Source organism: Achroia grisella, unplaced genomic scaffold (genome assembly GCF_030625045.1).
Source record: "Achroia grisella isolate CSIRO2021 unplaced genomic scaffold, CSIRO_AGI_Agris_v1 utg567, whole genome shotgun sequence".
NCBI classification, from domain to species: domain Eukaryota; kingdom Metazoa; phylum Arthropoda; class Insecta; order Lepidoptera; family Pyralidae; genus Achroia; species Achroia grisella.
Window position 1 is genome coordinate 2,698,320 of NW_026712947.1, and position 21,210 is coordinate 2,719,529.

At 36.7% G+C, this 21,210-nt stretch overlaps 1 protein-coding gene across 1 annotated transcript; it reads left to right on the forward strand.

Annotated features, from left to right (window-relative positions):
• LOC131848614 (SPARC) lies at positions 1-19,389 on the forward strand. The gene is made up of 9 exons (XM_059198533.1): positions 1-107; positions 10,610-10,682; positions 11,392-11,544; positions 12,944-13,025; positions 14,467-14,582; positions 15,798-15,944; positions 16,499-16,701; positions 17,258-17,405; positions 18,598-19,389. The coding sequence occupies exons 2-9, from the start codon at positions 10,620-10,622 to the stop codon at positions 18,646-18,648; spliced, it is 963 nt and encodes a 320-aa protein (XP_059054516.1). The 5' UTR covers positions 1-107; positions 10,610-10,619; the 3' UTR covers positions 18,649-19,389.
• Positions 19,390-21,210: the final 1,821 nt, after the last annotated feature.

Below are 21,210 nucleotides of genomic sequence, written 5' to 3' on the forward strand. Positions count from 1 at the left end.
CAGGCTTCAGTCGCCGATCAGTCACGGACCAGTCAGTCGGCCGCACGGTCACTCCTAACAGTGCTCCCGTCCCGGACTGAAGACTTGCTAAAACAGTGCATCAATTGGTGAGTACACAGTTTCATAATTAAATCTAGAATCAATACTACATCTTCGAGTGACTGAATCATATAGGATGAGGTTCAGTTCATGTTCAATCTAAAGGACGATGGGTACATTTTATTTAACTTTTTTGCATTATTTTAACGGGTGTTGCACTTCGGCAGTTTGTCGGCATTTTTGGTGTCATATAATATTATATCCTTTGCCTAACTCATTCTACTCATATTAAATAAAAAAAAAACTATTTCTAAGTTTAGGTGTATTCTGAAGTTAGATGCCAGTGATTTCAAATTCACTTAGCAGGGTGTCTGTAATTATTGTTAGTTACTAGCTCTGCCCGCGGTGTTTTTTTTTTTATGTGATAATGAAATGGTGCACCCGCCTGCGCTAACGGTTTACGCTGGCGGGGCACCAGTGGACGATGATAAGATGAGTATGAGGTCAGGTCAGTTAGCCCATCGTGACAAATTCACATGTAATTTATCACGATGGTTTCCAGGGGGAACCACGTGGAGGTCAACCTGACATAGTACATTGATTGCCCGCGGTGTTATCCGCATAAAATCTGTAGCCTTTTATTATTCTGATATATACTACAACCGAGTGCATCAATATGACTTGGAGTCACATAAGGAGTGGGAAGAGTATGCATACAAAGAAAACTCAGAAGATTTACCTTCGTGGACGGAGCTGAAGAAGTTTCTGGAATCTAAATTTCGTACATTGGAGCTTGTTAATCCCTATACATCATCATCAATAAAAGAAAAGCCAGTAGCTACTAAGGAACGAACTTTTCATGCTACAACTACTGAAAAAACGTGTTTCATGTGCAAAGAGAATCATACACTGTGTCATTGTAAAGAATTTGCAAAAATGGACCCTCAACAAAGAAGTCACTACGTGAAAACCAATAATTTATGTTATAATTGTTTATTACATACAGTATTTAAATGTCGAATAGCCATGACATGTCGCATATGTCATAGGCGCTATCACTCTCTACTGCATGAAGATAAGAATAACAAAGCTAACACGTCGGGTCACCTGGAGAAGTCATTACAACCTAACGTGTCAGCGCATTTTAGAGTAGAGGAGCGAGATTACAATACAGTGATTGCGTCGAATTATAGCAATAACTGCAGTCCGATATAGACCAACCAGCTATATTACTGTAAAATTTCATGAAAATCCGTTCAGTAGTTTTTGCGTGATAGAGTAACAAATAAACATCCATCCAGGCATAGTAACAAATTTTCACGTTTATAATATACTAGTTACTCGGCCCGGCTTCGCACGTGTGGACATGTATTATATATATATAAACATTCCTGAATCACTCTATCTATAAAAAACCGCTTCAAAATCCGTTGCGTAGTTTTAAAGATTTAAGCATCTACTTAGGGACGGACAGACAGCGACAGCGACTTTGTTTTCTACTATATAGGGATGTAGTTAGTAATATTTAATAGAGATATTTTAATTTTCTAAATATGTTTTACTCAGTCTCTTCTTTATAGTAGTAGAGCCGATGGCCCCAAAAAAATCTTACAAATTTATACTGAATGCTATAATTATTAAATGTTTATACAAATACTGTTCAAATACAAATTCAAATTCAAGAATCATTTATTCATGTAGGACATTTTAGCCGCTTATGAACGTCAAGTTTTTACTATATATTTTTTTCCCTACCGTCCAATTCGGTATATAGATCCAATTGAGAAGAACTGACAAGAAACTCAATTGAATTACTTTTTTTTTAAAAGCCAGTTTATTTACAATGCATAGGTATTTATATAGGTGTCTATGTCTAACATTTAAAAAAGTCCCGTGCATGAAAACTATTGCCATGCACGCTCGTCATTCAAGTAATCGTTTAGTGAGTAATAGGCCTTGCTCAGTAAATATGATTTAACAGATGTTTTGAATTCATTTAAGGGTAATCCCAATATATCCTTTGATATCTTATTGTAAATTTTATACCTATTCCCATAAAAGACCTATTGACTTTTTCTAAACGATACTTGGGGACAGCAAGTTTGTCTTTAAATCTAGTATTAATATTATGAATATTGTTAATGTGTATATATACATATGTATTTTTAAATTAAGACTATGTATTTATAAAAATATCTTTGCTTTTTGCACTTCTTCATATAAAGCTAGAGCTGAGTTTCTTGTCAGTTCTTCACATCTCGAAATCATTTCGAACTGACGGTATATTTGACATATCATAAGAGTCTGTAATAGACCTACATGAATAAAGATATTTTGAATTTGATAAATTTTGCTTCACGAATCTTACAAAATATTAAAAACGCGAAAGTTTGTGAATATGGATGGATAGAAAGAAAGAAAGAAAAATATATTTAGATGGAAGCCTGTTACTTGCACGTACTGTACTGTACGGATTTTGATGAAACTTTACAGTAATAAAGCTTACAGATAAGAATAATACAAAGGATATAAATTACAGAGCAACACACAAGTTTCTTGCTTATTCTTCTTGTGATGAATCTGCATTCCGAATAAGCGGTAGAATAAAAAAACTTGACTATTCAAAAGTGCTTATATTAAGTTTATTTGAATAAAGATTATTTCTATTTCTATTTCATGCGAGTTACCGCGGGCAAAGTTAGTTAATACATATTTGATTTACTGTGTAGTTGTAACTTAATCTTTCATAGTGCAGTGATGAGTTTGTTTATGTTGACGCAACGGATGTACATTTACGTACAAATACATGCATACGAGTCTGATACGAGAATGTTCGATTCTGTAAAAATAAACAAGTATCTACAATACACAGTCATCGTGGATTTATTTTATAATAGTGTTATGTGAACGATTATATATCTTATATATAAAATTCTCGTGTCACAGTTTTCGTTCCCATACGCCTCCGAAACGGCTTGACCGATTCTCATGAAATTTTGTGAGCGTATTGAGTAGGTCTGAGAATCGGCCAACATCTATTTTTCATCCCCCTAAATGTTAGGGGTAGTCCACCCCTAATTTTTTTTTTATTTTAAGGCAAAACAACGTTTGCCTGGACAGCTAGTATAATAATATAAATATAATAGAATGCAAATTATAGGACACAGTTATCTAGATACATCAATATAATAATTACAATTAATAATGTCTAGTAAAACAAATTCAATATTGTCTACTAAGCACTGCCGTGTCTAAACTGTGTCACCCCACCTTACGTTTTCCTATTGTCATTTAGTATATAAGATCAATATTTCTATGTACATATTATCAGTCTATTATTATCTATACATATAAATAAAATTGGAGTGTCTGTTTGTAATATTGAACTAACCGTTTTTTACTACATGCATGAATATAAATACGGTACATGCACCAAAATAACATTTTTTACAAATTTTGTCTGTCTGTTTATTCCGGCTAATCTTTGAAAAGCTGGACCGATTTTGACGGGATTTTTATTGGCAGGTAGCTGATGTAATAAGGTGTTACTTAGGCTACTTTTATTTTAGAAAAATTCTCTAATTATTTTGTTGTTGAATTCCACGCGGACGAAGTCGCGGGTACAGCTAGACTGTAATATACATCGTCTCTACCAACAACATCGTATTATTACCCTGCAATACTAATGATATAAAATGTTAGCACAAAAGCTTTTTTTTATACATTTTTATCAGAGGTCGCGTGGCTATCAGCGGACTGAGATAACTAAGCTTCCGTCGTTACGGCGCGGCGCGCTCCCTCGGCCGGTATCAGTGCGGACGGCGACGTTCATAGCGGAACATTTGCTGACCTAATTACCATCTGTACCAAATTCGCGAACGATCTACATATCTATACCTACTTAATCAGGACGGCCCCGGTGGTGTAGCGGTTTAGTACACCGCCTTGCTTCCGAAGGTCGCGGGTTCGATTCCTCGCACGGCAGAAACATGAGTACTATTGTGTCGGTCTGGGTATTTTCTATGTATATTATGTATGTATTTACAAAATAAAATGTATTTGTAATTAATACCCATAATACAAACTCTGCTTAGCTTGGGGCTAGAGGTGCAGTGTGAATTGATCTGAGATTATTATTATCTATACATATAAATAAAATTGGAGTGTCTGTTCTTAATATTGAAATAACCGTTTTGTATTACATGCATATGAATATAAATACGGTACATACACCAAAATATTTTTTTTTATCATTTTTGTCTGTCTGTCTGTCGGTCTTTTTGTTCCGGCTAATCTCTGAAATGGCTGGACCTATTTTGACGGGACTTTTTTTTAGCAGGCAGCCGATGTAATAAGGAGTACTTAAGCTACTTTTATTTTAGAATAATATAGTTAATTTCCACGCGGACAAAGTCACGGGTACAGCTAGTTATTAAATTAACAACCCCCTTTCCTTTTTTTTTGTGTGATAGGCGATCTCGTAGTGATTTAAACAATATCTTCGCGATATGACTAATCAGTTCGAACGGTGTCAAAACCCACATGACACATCGGAAAATACGATTTCCTCGCATATATTCCATTGAGTACAGAGCACAGCTCGTAAACTGGCGGTTATTCGACATAGTTCTGTAAATGTATACATACAACGAGGGCCAGCGGGTTATCATACATACTTATGAGTACGTAGATATCCCAAAATACTTGTGACATCCACATATATCCACGTTCTTTACCTACCAACTGATAATTGTAGGGATCTCTCATTGTTACAGACCATATTAATTGACAATGCAGATTTGTTTTATATTTTATACTAGCTGTGCAGTTCTCGTTCGTCTGTTTCCCATTTACTTGACATTTATTGTTATACCTACTTGCTTTTTTAGAAGTATTATTATTAATTAGGTGTTATGTTTACGGTTTTAATTTTGTTTTCTTTCTTAGGGGACGCTTACGTCATAGTAGCTTTTTTTTATTGGATGATAATGGAATAGTGCTCCCGCCTGCGCTAACGGTTTACGCTGGCGGGGCACCAGTGGAGGATGATAAGATGATCATAAGGTCAGGTCAATTAGCCCATCGTGACAAATTCGCCAGAAATTTATCACGATGGTTTCCAGGGGGAACCGCGTGGAGGTCAAACTGACTTGGTACATTGCTAGTAATAGGGTCATGATATTACCTCTTCAAATCCCCGTCCCCCCTCATAGTAGCTTTATGTATGCAAAGTCTCAGTCCGATCGGTTTAAAATTGACAAAGTTTCATACAAACTTTCATCCCCGATTTTAAAATGGTTTTAGAAAATACCATAATTAATTAGCCTTTTTTATTGTAGATATTGTATCATTATTACATTTTTATAATATAAATAAGTTATGAAATAAACACGAATGTCTCTAATCTAACTAATTGTAAGATGGCGCTGTATAGTCAGTACAATACTTGATAGTTTCCCATTTAATCATTTCATAAAGATAATATATGGACATATAAATTATGTCTTACACTGTTAGGTTTTGCATCATTTAAAAATTATCAAAATCCTTTCTTAGCGGATGCCTACGTCATAGTAGCTTTATGCATGCAAAGTCTCAACCAGATCGGATTAAGTTTCATACAAACTTTCATCCCCTATTGTATCCCCTTGGGGGTAGAATTAATTAAAATCCTAATAAATGATTTTCTATTCTATTCTACATTACATTCGAAGCAATAGGTATTAGAATCGAATTACACTATAGGATTCTTCAAGTCTATGGTGAATAGATATCTTCTGGGTTAGCGCGCTACATCCTAGGTCTTGCCATCATTTACCATCAGATGAGGTAAGACCAAGCGCAATCCCATTATTAATAAAAAAAATATATTTTTCTTTAAATAAACTTATTTGATGACTTCGGTCGTCTAGCGGTCTTTACGACCGATGGTCGCGGGTTCGATTCCTCGCACGGCACAAATATTTGTATTCATAAGTATGATTGTTTGTATCGGTCTGGGTGTTTTCTATGTATAATATGTATGTATTTACAAAAAAAATATCTATGTATATGTATCAGTTATCTAGTACCCATAACTCAAGCTTTAGCTAGCTTAACTTGGGTCTAGATGGCGCTGTGTGAATTGTCCTGAGATTATTATTATTATTCTTATTAAATAAACTTATAATGATAAATCACGAAATTCAATACCGAAATATGAACTATTAAAATGAACATCACTACGTAGGTATATAAAATTGTGTAGCAATCATGTACTGACTTGGACATTATGTATTCATGTATCTATATTTCATATACGTATATTTATTATAGCAACAGCCAGGACGTATGTACGTACCATCTGGCGCCTGCTACTGTAATCACAGTAATCTGATGTAGTAGGTACATTCTACATTTACATATTGCAAGCAAATACATGACTTAATTGTTTAACACTAAGTTCAATATCGTACTCTCAGTATCCTAATTGTAATTAATAGGTACATAAATTCATACTGATATATACATAGTTATACACGAAGTTATGTTTGTCCGTCGGTTTGTTACCTTTTTACGAGTAGGTAAATGACTGACAACGCTAGGAACCATGATTCCAGCAGTATGCTGGGTTCTGGTCCAGATTGTGTACTAGCTGATCCCGCGACTGCGTCCGCGTGGATTTTAATTTTAATTTCGTGCGTGGATTTTCGTATGTAACGTAGTGGAAATGTCGTCCAGTCAATAATGCGATTATATTGCCGCCATTTGACTTTGTCAACTAGCATTGCAATGTACATAAACGCAACTTTACATATCAATAAAAAATGTAACGATTTCGCAACGAGCCCACTGCACGTTTAATTCATTATAAATGTAACATATGACACTCTAGAATTGAACTGAGGTATCATTGCCCCACATACATACATATTTGGGTCAATAGAAACAAATAGATGGGATGCGACGTGATTGTGCACAGGCCCCTCTTTCTCACTGGGCACGTACCTAGGGCCCGCAATGGATTGGGGCGTCTACTCTAGTTTAGTCTCTACTCCATTTTTTTATTGGGTAGTTTGGGCTATTGTCAGGTGCCTGTAGCACCTGTAGCATTCCGACCTACATAGATCTATTGTTCTCGCCCTTTTTCAAAGTTCGCTACCTAGACCCGTGAGAGACAAGAATTGAAGGATATTCTCAGGAGCGATGGTTTTTATCTCCTCGGGAAAGAGTGTAAACTTTCCAAAGGAGATATTTCGTTTATGCATACATCACACTACACATCCTATGTGGTTGTAGCCCACTCGGGCTACAACCACATAGGATGTGTAGTGGAGTTTCCTCTTCAGTTTGGCAAAATCTGCAGATTGTTGTGCATAAGTTTAGTTTTGCCATATGTTTGTTTCTATTCCATTACTAAATGATAACCTTTAGCTACTCTCTCCTGAAAATCAGTCTTAACAAGTGCTTACCGACTATGGTCAATTTGTTCGTTTTTGTTAATTTACAAATTTATAAATGTCTAACAAGATCTTGAACCTCTCATCACATAACGACTTTTTAAAATTACATTTGTCTGTACATTATTTATATTATTAACCAGGTCTTAATACGAACTAATTTTGTGGCAAATAAAGGTATTTACCTCTCTCGACGTTTCGACGTCGATTGTCGATTGTCGACGTTAGGCTGCACTAGCCGTCGTCAGAAACTATATTTGCCTGGTTTCTTTTAAATGTAGAGCATCCCCACATATATATCTCTAAAGAATCATGCTCAAAAATGACTTTGTTTATTCTAACAAAATAGTGTTATATTACTATGGTCATATGGTCATATGGGCCCCATTATCGTAATGTGCCCAGGGCCTCCAATAGATGAAAGACGGCCCTGATTGTGCACTGCTCGTTGGTAGCAATTCAATAAATAGCTGTATGATGTTGCCGCACGAGGCGCGGGCCGCCGGAGCTCACCAAATGGTTCCACATTAATGTATGCTACTCAATTAATAAAATCAATGCCAACTCTGGTCAGTACGACCGATAATGGTGAATTTATTTTCATAATAATCAGTTATGTAGGTCATTTCGTCATAACATCAGTAACAGGATGAAACAAATGGTTGTCAGATATATTTTGTGTACTGTTATTAGAATAGAATAGAATAGAAAATCATTTATTGAAATAAACTTACATTGAAGCACTTCTGAATAGTCATCACATTTTTTTTTAATCTACCGCTTATTCGACAACCTGTCTCATCACAAGAAGAACGTGCAAAAAACTTGCGTGTTGCTCTTTTAAATAATTTTATTGTTACTTTACATTTTTAAGTTGAAATGTGCGAATACAAACTACCAATTGGCACTAATTAAATTAAATACTCAAATAAAAAAAATATTAAGTTAGTTAATAGAAATTGTAAAAAATGTTATTTTGGTGTATGTACCGTATTTTTATTCGTATGCATGTAGTAACAAACGGTTATTTCAATGTTACAAACAGACACTCCAATACTGTTTATATGTATAGATTACACCACATCCTTAGTAATTGAGGACTCTTTCATCCCTACTATTATACTACAAAACAAACTACCAACTAGCACTAATTTCTTATATTAGTGTCAGATATTAAATACACAATAGGATTAAAACAGTCGTAGTGATTAGAGCAGACCAGTCCCTACAAGCAGCACTCGTTCACGAGCATGACGTATGATGACATTTGTTTATAAGAGTAATGTTTTGTATATATCGCCTCAACTATAAGTAAGTATAATGATCTAATATCTAAAATATGAATCAAACAGATGGGTCTCGTGGACCGCACAGGGAATATGAGATCATCGCCTCGCTGTAGGTATGGGATACTGCAGCATCCGCAGTTTGATTTACTGTTCCATAACATATTATGTTGCAATCGGATATTACTGTTTTTTTTTTTGAGGGTTAATAATGGAATGGTGCACCCGCCTGCGCTAACGGTTTACGCTGGCGGGGCACCAGTGGAGAATGATAAGATGAGCATGAGGTCAGGTCAGTTAGCCCATCGTGCAAATTCACCAGGAATTTAACGCGATGGTTTCCAGGGGGAACCGCGTGGAGGTCGACCTGACATGGTACATTACTAGCAATGGGTTATCAATCCACATTACTAACAATCCCCCCAACCGGATATTGCTGTTAGGTTTTGCTAGTACCCATAACACAAGCTTTAGCTAGCTTAACTTGGGTCTAGATGGCGCTGTGTGAATTGTCCTGAAATTATTATTATTATTATTAATTATATATTTATTAAACTAGATACACTTACATGAACTACATACATATTATAAACTACATACATAATTTTAAAGTAAAATAAAATAAAGTAAATATAAATCAAAATGCCATAATGAATGAAATCTAAATATTGAGGAGGAAATCTTTTACTAGTTGTTTAAAAATACGAATGGACTTTTTTTTATTAATGGCCCATATTATAAATACATTACAGACTAACATTCATATGACTAGTATAATTATAAGAAAAGAAATATAAATTGTCTGTGTGATCACGGCACCGATGATGGTAATCTGCCACGGTAGCGCCGATACACCACACCCTTCGGCCAGTAGTCCTCCTTCATGAAGTTCGTTAGCATGTTGGTGGGAACTCGCGTTATGACTCCATTCCAGCTGCGTCACAGCGTGCGTTATGATTGTCTATTTATGTAATTATTTATTATTTGCTAAATAAATTCAATTATTTAAATAGCACTTAGATATCCGAGTCGGCATTCCTAATGTTTTAAGACCAGCTAAACGTGCGGTGCAGTGGTCACAGTAAATGCTGAGTTATAAACTGCGTCCCGATATTTTAGTTTACGAGTTTCAAACTTTAATGGAGCGGTCAACGGACGAGGAAATTGAAACGGTGTTAGGTTCGAAATAGAGCAGACATTTAATGTAAACACATGCTAAACCAGATCTCGAGGAATGGGATTGTTAGTAACGGGGACTAATGACCTTATTGCTGGATTTTTTTTATACTATTATGGGGCCGTTCAAGTATTACGTAAGCACTATAGGGGGGCGGGGGGTCTTTTCTTTGCTTATTTTGGATGACATGGGGGTGGGGGAGTCTGTATGATGATTACGTCATCGGTCGTAATTTACTTTTTTACACGAATGGCAACCCTCACATTGTCTTTGTTAAAAAAACAATACATTAATTGAGAAATGTTTACGTAAGCATGGGGGGAGGGGTAAGAGCTTTGCTTACTTTTGCTGACAACGGGGGATGAGGGGTAAATAATTGTGATAAATCTGCTTACGTAATACTTGAACAGCCCCTATAGTGACAAACAGGCATACAACAACATACAACATAAACCCCTCAGATGGTAAATGGTTACCGTAGTCTATGGACGCCCGAAACACCATGGGTGTCACTCGCGCGTTGCCGACCCTTAAGAAACCTTAATATACCCTTCTTGAAAACCCCCATGGTGTAGTCTCGTGAGAAATGGCGATAGCTACCAGTTCATAGCAGATGAACAGTCAATTTGTTTGTCATATTAATGAAATATAAATAAATATTGTTTTAGGTGAGACGCGATGAAGGGTCGGCTACTACTGCTGGCGCTGCTGGTTGCGGTCATCTGCACCGCGGATGCTGAGGTGAGTCCAATGCAGCTTATATAGAGACTAGCTTTTGCCCGCGGCTTCGCTCGCGTTAATTTATCCCCTTAGGGTTGGAATTTATCAAAATCATTTCTTAGGGGATGCCTACGTCATAGTAGCTTTATGCATGCAAAGTCTCAGCCCGATCGGTTTAAAATTGACAAAGTCTTATACAAACTTTCATCCCCTATTTTATCTTCTTGGGGGTAGAATTAATTAAAATCCTTTCTTAGCGGATGCCTATGTCATAACATCTACCTGCATGTCAAATTTCAGAGATCGCTATGTCAGTCAGTCACCTTTGAGTTATATATATTTAGATATCATTTTTGCTTGAAAGGATTATTTGTTTTTAATATATAAGGACGGGCATTTAGACGGCACGAATACAATGGTAAAGTAAAAGTATAACTTTACATAGAAATATGTAATATTATGTTTTTTTTATGGATGATAGTGAAATGGTGCACCCGCCTGCGCTAACGGTTTACGCTGGCGGGGCACCAGTGGAGGATGATAGGATGAGCACGAGGTCAGGTCAGTTAACCCGCATCGTGACAAATTTACTAGGAAATTATCACGATGGTTTCCAGGAGGAACTGCGTGGAGGTGGACCTAACATGGTCACATTGCTAGCCATTGGGATTACTAGTTCCCATTACTAACAATTCATTCCCCTCATTCCCATATTATGTTGTGTGTGTAGAAACATCGTCGTCGTCACAAACGACTGCGTAAAGTGACCACGACCACGGAGAGGACGGACGACGCGCTGGACGCTGTGGTAGACCCCGAGGACCCGGAGGCAGAGCACATCGAGCTCGGCAAGAGCGAGAGTCTCGATGAAAAGAAATTCCAGGTACCTTTTTCTTTTTTGGACTACTCCAATGCTGTTGGCCGCAGCTGGCCTTTACAGATTCACCGGGCACCGCCTAACGGATACGACTTTAGTCCGATGACACTGTTGGGGGTTCGAACCTCAGCTCAGGTCGTAATTTCGATCCCCGTTAGAAGTGGATGGGGGATCGATCGGAGGGGCGACCGGTGTGAAGTGCCCGGGTGCGCCCAGACGCCCGGTTGATTGCGCGGTATTGTGTGTTTGGGGTCATCGTCTTCGCCAGCGAGGACGGTGTCGTGTGTGTGGGTAAAACTATGGTCGGGACGGTACGGGTGGATAGGGAGATTAACTACCGTTATGGGGTCGTCCGGATCAATAAGAACGTAAGAAATAGAAATAGAAATAATCTTTAATCAAATAAACTTCATATAAGCACTTTTGAATAGTCAAGTTTTTTGATTCCACCGCTTGTTCGGAATGCAGATTCATCACAAGAAGAATAAGCAAGAAACTTGTGTGTTGCTCTTTTAAATAAATATTGATTTACTTATATTTAATTAACCACAAGGATTAGGCATGCGACAATCAACATAGAACTTAGCATTTAATCTCTGTTCAATCAGATAACATTGTCATCGCTTTGAATTTTAAGTTAGATATTTTCTACAGAAACATTATTATCATTTATAAACTCTTCAATTTTATAATAAGCTTTTTTACAAAGAAAATATTTTATAACACATTTGAATTTTTTTCTGATAAATTGAGTACAGACCCTGCAGTTTATTGTAAAACCTTACACAATTTCCATAAAACAAATTACTAACTTTCGTCAAACGGCACTTAGGTAAGACTAGTTTGTTGACATTACGTAAGCTTTTATTAGTGTAATCACCTACTTTTTTAAAACTGTTAATATTCTTCCTGGCATACACAATATTTTCGTAGATGTATTGAGAAGCAACGGTGAGGATATTTGATTCTTTAAAACATTCACGCAAAGACTCCCTGGAACCCTGGATTATACACCAAAATAACATTTTTTACAATTTTTGTATGTCTGTCTGTTTGTTCCGGTTAATCTCTGAAATGGCTGGACCGATTTTGACGGGACTTTTTTTGGCAGGTAGCTGATGAGTATGATAGTATAATATAATGAGGATAGATTCTAAAATAAAAGAAGCCGAAGTTACCTTCTTTTATTTTAGAAACAATCTTTTATTATAGAAAAATAAAGTTAAATTCCACGCGGACGAAGTCATTGGAACAGCTAGTATATATATAAAGCTAAACAGTTTGTCTGATTGAACACATAAATCTGAAAACTACTGAGTCGACTTTAAAAAAGATTTTTGTTGTAAAATCATCATTTGGAGCAGAAGAGAAAACTACGAGGATACAAAGTTCGCATTTGTTGTAGGAATCTGAAAGGGCGCGTGTACTCGAGCTGCTGAACGAAATCGCACGCCACAGCGACCCTGACTCGGAAAAATACCTCGATGGTAAGTTTTTATTTTTAAGTTTATACCCATACCACAGATAACATAATATTACATACCATACCCATTATCTTATAAATAATAATATTAATAATATATTTACTTATTAATATATTATTATGTAATTATATTACTAGCTGTCCCGGCAAACGTTGTTTTGCCATATAATATATTTAATATAGTACAGTTTATAATACTGTTACGAGCAATATGTGAAAAAATTTAGTTTCATAAATTAACGAATTTGATATGAAAATTTTCACACCTTTGTTACCTGTTACCTGCCAAAGGAACCACGATCCAGGTTTCATGTTTGGGGATCGTTCTTATCTGTGTTGGGGACACACATACAAGAACTTTCACATTAACTAATAAGACGCACCTATGTCTGGTCGTCGCGGGCTCTTGTTCTTATATGTCCATAACAATAACTGTACTTTTCAAATAGTAAAAGAAATGGAAGATCTTCAGCAATGATGACTGCTTAAATATGAAGTCAGATCAGATAGCCCGTCGTGACAAATTCACTAGAAATTTATTTATTTATATAACTTCAATGCACAAAATACCAAGGTAAAAGTACATATGGCGGACTTAACGCCTTACGACATTTTCTACCAGTCAACCGCAGGATGTGCAGAGAAACTGTAGGCGGTGCAAATTTAATCAATAAGTAAATTATACCTATGTCATAAATAATATATATTTACTAAACCTAAGTCATGTACTTAAACATACATATACAAATACATATAATATATATAAAGCTATAGATAAATATGAATAAAATACATACCTAAATATACCATATACATATCATATAACATACTTAATAGTCTGACAATGAAATAGCAACAGCAGATAGAACATAACAAAAAAAAAAAACAAATTCAGCAACTATAACATAGAAATGATGTACAAATAACAATGAGTCACGCAAAAAGATAAAATATTTATCACGATGATTTCCAGGGGTAATCCTGTGGATGTCAACCTGACATGGTACATTCGTAGCTATGTGGTCGTCAGTTCACATTACTAACAATATCCTTCTCCCCATATTAACGTATTGCGGCTACATTAGAATGAAATAGAATAGAAAATCCTTTATTCAAATAAACTTAATTTAAGCACTTTTGAATAATCATAACAATTTTTTTAATCTACCGCTCATTCGGAGAATTGTCTCATCACAAGAAGAACGAGCGAGAAACTCGTGTGTTGCTCTTTAAAGTAATACTTGTAAGATCACATTTACAAGTCGAAATGTGTATACACACTACATATTATGGTCAAATATAAATACACAATTAAATCAGTCGTAGTGATAAGAGCAGACCAGTCGCTACAAGCAGCACTCGTTCACGAGTATGACGTATGAGCCAGCTATCATTGCGTTCGACCATATTTTAGAGAGCCCAATGCCATGATTGTGTGTACACAGATCCGTGCCTGAAGGTGCACTGCAGCGCGGGCCGCGTGTGCGAGATAGACGAGCATGGGCAGGCCGTCTGCAGCTGCATCAAGGAGTGCCCCGACGAGACTGACCAGCGCAGGAAGGTACCTCTCACCATCCCACACACCATGCCATTTACGCACATTTAGGCCGGATTTCACCAAAGAAACTAATCACGTTTAGTATGAACTGAACTCGATTAAAACGTTTAAACGAGTTCAAAACTCATTTTGCATTTCACCGCTACAATATGAACTAGTTTTCGCTAAATTTGTTTACAAATTCTGAACGCCTTATTTTCTACGGTTAACTCTTTAAACGTCTTTAAAGTAGCTGTCACTTGTCAAAAAGTCATTAATCAAATTTATAACAAAACAATATCGGGAATAAAATGAAAATTGCCAGTAGTGTAAAACAAAATCCCAAAAAAATAATGTTTTACCTTATTTATATTTAAAGGTTGTTGTTATATATTTTTTAAATTAAAAACTATAAAACTTATCCTAATTATCACATGATTGAATTACAAATATTTCTATATATAAAATTACTTTAGTTAAATATCCCATTCCAATATTATTTTAAGCGTGTAACACTGTGAACGAATGAAAATCTAGACTTTATTTTAGTAAACGCGATCTATATAATGCTGGTGAATTCCATTTAATGTGAAAAGAGATCAACGTCGATCTTTTTATCGAGTTTACGCTGAACTCAGTTTACTTGAACTCGTATATACTGCGATTGGTGAAGTTCAGCCTTAGTCATCACTAAAAAACTTTATACATCTGAGTTCACATCAATATAGTAGAAAAATCCAATAATTTAAATGATATTAAAAGAAGGTAGTTTGTGTTTAGTACTAATGAAGTACCCAATGTAAAGATTATTACAAATATTGTAAATAACGCCATCTAGTATTTATAGACCGAACTAAGTTATTTGTCATAAGATATCCATTACCCCCGCTTCTCTTCCTACTACACTGACTTCGGTCTATAAATGCGGAGGTCGGTAGTTGAATAATCCTCTTTCGTTGAGTCACGGCATTCAATCGACGAGCGCAGAGCGTGCCGGTTGTGTTTTGGGTACTTAAGTGAATTATATTAGAAATGGGTTTATTACGGTCATAATTGGACCTGGGGGGAAGCTGCAAGTAGTGAAGGTGAGTGTTAATGCATTCTAAAAGGGCCTTTTAAACCTACACCCGTGTCACATGTCACGGGCGCTACTTGGGGTTCCCTTCCGGTAGCTGGCTTCAAAACCTAAGTCGACATCATTTATTGGTGCTTCTTACAGGAGTGTTTGTGTGTTCGTAGGTGTGCACCAACTACAACGAGACGTGGTCGTCGGACTGCGAGGTGTACCGCGAGCGGTGTCTGTGCCTCGACAACTCGGAGCTGTGCCGCGGGCCCCAGTACCACCACGTGCAGATCGAGTACTACGGCACCTGCAGACTCATGCCGGTCAGAATTACATTCCTTGACTCACCCCCCGACACTAACAACTCTAAACAATGGGGGGAATGTGGATTGATGATCTTATTGCTAGCAATGTACCATGTCATCTTGACCTCCACTCGGTTCCCCCTAGGAACCATCGTGATAAATTAGTGGTGAATTTGTCACGATGGGCTGACTAACCTGATCTCATGCTCATCTTATCATCCTCCACCGGTGCCCCGCAAGTGTAAACCGTTAGAGCAGGCGAGGGCACCATTCCATTATCTATACATATACATAAAATTGGAGTGTCTGTTTGTAATATTGAAATAACCCTTTTTTACTACATGCATATTAATACAAATACGGTACATACACCAAAATAACATTATTTACAATTTGTCTGTTTGTTCCGGCTAATCTCTGAAATGGCCCCTGTTGACGGATTTTTTTTGGCAAGTAATTTAGGCTACTTTCAATTTAGAGAAATAAATTTAAATTCCATGCGGACGAAGTATCGGGTACAGCTAGTCATCCATAAAAAAAACAGGGTTTATTTATGAATGTTGTGTGTGTAGGAATGCGGCGAAAACGAGATGTCAGACTTCCCGCGGCGCATGCGCGACTGGCTCTTCAACATAATGCGCGACATGGCCGAGCGCAGCGAGCTCAACGACCACTACCTGCAGATGGAGCGAGAAGCGGAGTCTAACCTCACGCGCCGCTGGACCAATGCCGCCATCTGGAAGTGGTGCGACCTGGACGCCCACGACAACGACAGGTACCAACACCACTACATGCCACCACCCACAATTTTTTTTTTGTTTCGGTTTTACCCATCTGTCCGTCTTTTTTGTGTATCCTCAATTGTTCTCTCCGTTCTAGTTATGTCTTATAACCAACCGGCAAGTAGTCCTGTCAAACAGGGGCGGATTGTGCATTTGTGGGGCCCTGGGCTGGGCAAAATCTACATAGGGGCCTACATAATTATATATATATATATTATATATATATAGATATATTACACAATTAAAAAAATACACCGAACAACAAGCGACCAGAAACTCCCTTTCGATAGACGCGCTAATGCCTGGGTGGATTGATCTCAGGGTTGCCAACCTTATGATAGGTTTTTTAACATTCTAGATATTTTTTTATATTGTAGATATCGTTTCAGTGGGGATTGGGGGCCCTTTATATCCTCGGGGCCCTGGGCTGCAGCCCAAAAAGCCCTTAGGTAGATCCGCCCCTGCTGTCAAAAGATGCCACAACAAAACCTGACGTACAGTAGATGTGTTCTTGGCTACAGTGTATTAGAGTTTGTTTGTGTGTTGTAGATACGTGTCTCGCCACGAGCTGTTCCCAATCCGGGCGCCGCTGATGGCCCTGGAGCACTGCATCGCGCCGTTCCTGGAGCTCTGCGACGCTGACGATGACCACCGCATCACGCTCGCTGAGTGGGGCAAGTGCCTCGAGCTGGACGAGGTGACTACCTCACTACCCACTAGTCACAACCCATACCGTGCTTCAAATTTAAGAACTGCAAAAAAAAACTACTGCCTGATTTCTACATCCCCTAATTTTATGACTTTTCACGAAACACTTAAAGTTACCAATAAAATATAAATAAACCATAGTAATTAAATAATAATACTATATTACGATATCAGTGCGTTATGATGGTTATAACACACGGAAATTCACCCCGAGCAGGAGGCGAGGGTGTAATACAGGCGAGTGTTAAATACGCACGTATGTTTTACAACACACTTGATTTTAAATAAACTCCACCATAAAAGTGTTTGTTGTGTTGCTTTCCCGCCGTTTTACTTTTTTAAATCAGCGCGACCTACTGGTCGGCGCTTCGCAGTGATCAGTTCGAAATTTGAAAAAAAAAAGCAAATAGTGCGTCATTATTTGCATTTATAACGCACGCGTGTTGTATGAGCTATCGACAATCGCTGAAATTAGATCATATGGTACAACCTTTGGATTCTTAGAATGTATGTGGCTTTTTTCTTTTAATTTCTTATTACATTAGTAGGAAACACTTCAACAAGGCGAATAAGATGTTCATTACACTTGCTTGTAAGCAAAGGTTTGAGTTTTCCAACCTAGTTCGGTTGCACCATCATCTGATTCCGTTCAATCTCTAGCAGTCCTAGTTTTACTCATTTATGTCTAAACATATCGGTGTCGTCCTACAGTGACGACCTTTGCGGCCTAGCGGTCTAGCACACCGCTTTACGACCGATGGTCGCGGGTTCGATTCCTCGCACGGCACAAACATTTGTATTCATGAGTATGATTGTTTGTATCGGTCTGGGTGTTTTCTATGTATAATATGTATGTATTTAGAAAAAAAATATCTATGTATATGTATCAGTTACCTAGTACCCATAACACATGCTTTAGCTAGCTTAACTTGGGTCTAGATGGCGCTGTGTTAATTGTCCTGAGATTATTATTATATACCATAAACAATCGTATAAGGAATTATCGTATAGTTATTTATCAAATTACTTGGTTATAAATTAGATGACATGTTGTTCTTTTTCAATATTGAAACAGGAATATAGCCACTACAAAAATGATCCACTTTACGAGCAAGTGTCGAAACAATATTAAATAAATAATAAGAATAATTAAATAATAACTAAATGTATTTGTTTCCTAGTCGGAGCTAGAGGATCGATGTGACGAGTTCGTCGACGATGGAAAGGTGTAAAGCTGCACTCCGCCCGGGCCGACGTTCGACCCGGGTCGGGCCAGATCGGTCCAGCTCGGTCCGGCTCGGCTCAGATCGGCCCGGCTCGGTCCAGCTCGGCATGGTCCGGTTACTACTCACACTGCCGTTACTTTGTAATTCACTTATTAATTAAATATCCAGTTTTAGTGTTAGATCAATATAAATGTATTATTCTCACCTCTTCTCCTCTCATCTCCCACTTATAGGCCAGTGTAACCGCACGGTTGGAATGGCCGTTAGTGGAGTTCACTCTCAAAATCATGGCATAAAATCCTAATTTCATTTTTCTGTTTTCGGATCTTAGAATAAAGTTATTTTATTGTACCACATAAGTGCCTAACACCTGAGCTAAACTAGAAGTAGGATTAATTAAAAAAAAAACACGATTAAAATGTTTTTAATATTTTTTTTACTTGCAACACTATATGAACGGTGTAAGTACTTAAGTTGCTTAGAGCTGCAAATGGTAGAATCTTGTACCATTATAAGAGATGTGAATATTAAAGACGAGAGTTACAGGCGTTATATGATAATGTTGCCATTAAAAAAATTATGTACATGAATATGTGTATTATGTATAACATAATCTATATATTACCAGTTTATTACATCTGTTTTAATTTACAATAATAGCTACAGAGACAAAGAGATAATAACTATAAAGCTATATGAGCCGCGGTTTAGTTTTAAAATGCATTTTTTCTTTGACTTATTACTTAAGCAGCATACTTTTAAATAGCAGTACTGTGATTGTCGAACCAAATTAATAATGTTAGATAATAAATGATTCTTTTTTAATAAATAAAATACACCAATATTTTACTGTATGTTTTATTTTAACACAAATTAATTCAAATTCAAAATGTATTGTAGGTTTTTTACAGACTCTTATGATATTTAACACAAATTAATTCAAATACAAATATATTTATCATGTAGGTCTATTACATACTCTTATGATATGTCAAATCTACCGTCAGTTCAGAATGATTTTGAGAAGAACTGACAAGAAACTCTGCTCGTATTCTTTTCAAATAAATGTTGTACATGTTTACAATAATTCAGATTTATTTTTAAATTCAAATTTGGGAGAATAGTATGACTACCAGCATATGCTATTGCAAAAGCAAATAGTGTAATCAGTGTTCGTAACGTAAACGGAGCAGTCCCCATAAGCAGCACCCGGTCACGAGTATGACGGATGAGCGAGTCATCATTGCACTCAACCATATTAGAGGGAGCACGTTCACTGGACCCACGCCGCCGTAATAAGAGAGATGGCTTTAGGCTTGCCTTCTGCCATATTGGTTTCAACTATATCGAGCGAAATGTGGGCATGTCAAATTTACGTTGAGTTTATCTATATATATAAATAAAATATGTACGGTACATATACCAAAATAACATTTTTTATCATTTTTGTCTGTCTGTATATCGGTCTGTTTCGGTAATCTCTGAAATGGCTGGACCGATTTTGACGGGACTTTTTTGGCACGTAGCTGATGTAATAAGGAGTAACTTAGGCTACTTTTATTTTAGATTTTTTTTTTTATTAAATAAATATAAAAATAAATTCCACGCGGACGAAATCGCGGGAACAGCTCTTAAACATAACATAAACAATAACTCTAACTATCCATTATTCAGAAATAATGGTTGTGACGGTAGTTTGTCTGTATATAGATAGATAGATATATCATTTATTTGTTTGTTACTAATCACACACAACATGTAGATATAGACAATACATAATACACAATAGACAATACATAATACGACATAAGATTTATAAAATTGTGTTATTATGTGTGATCTGTAGCAATACAAGGTCGAAGCTCAGCGTAGAACATTGTTCAACGAACAAAACACTGATTTACAGCTTCAACCCATTTGAGGGTACTTGAAAATAATAATTGAAATAAATATAAAATAAAAAGAGCAATATTATTGGTGACTGTCTGTGCGGAGTGTGTATAATAAAAATAATATACATAAATAGTTCAGAGTATAATTTGATATAATTTTAACTGAGTGAAGTAGAAGTAAGGATTAAACGAAAAAAAAAAAGAAAATATTTTTTTTTTCCTCTCCTCCTCCATCTTTGGCTTTGCCTTCGCATTTTAAGAGTAACATAGAAAAAAAAATATATTAAAATCATTACGTGAGATTGCAACCGCTAGCCAAGAAATTTCTGTGGAATGCCTAAAATTTGTTTTTTTTTTTAATAAGTATTCTATGTGATGTTTTTCAAAACTGTGTACCGTACACAGTCAGATGCCTAAATGGTGGCGGGATGTTGTTCAACATTTTGTTACTTGGTAGCGGAAGCTGCCAGTAAATGCCACAGTTCTGTGTACTTGAAATGATAATTTCGAACAAATGAATCTGCATCCATACATATGAGAAAAGAAATTTACTTTTTTAAAGAGATAAACTGGCTGTTCACTTTTTATTACATCCAACAATGGATAGATATATATATACTATCGACCCGCCCCGGCTTCGCACGGGCGCGATGCTGTTATATATATACCTACCTAC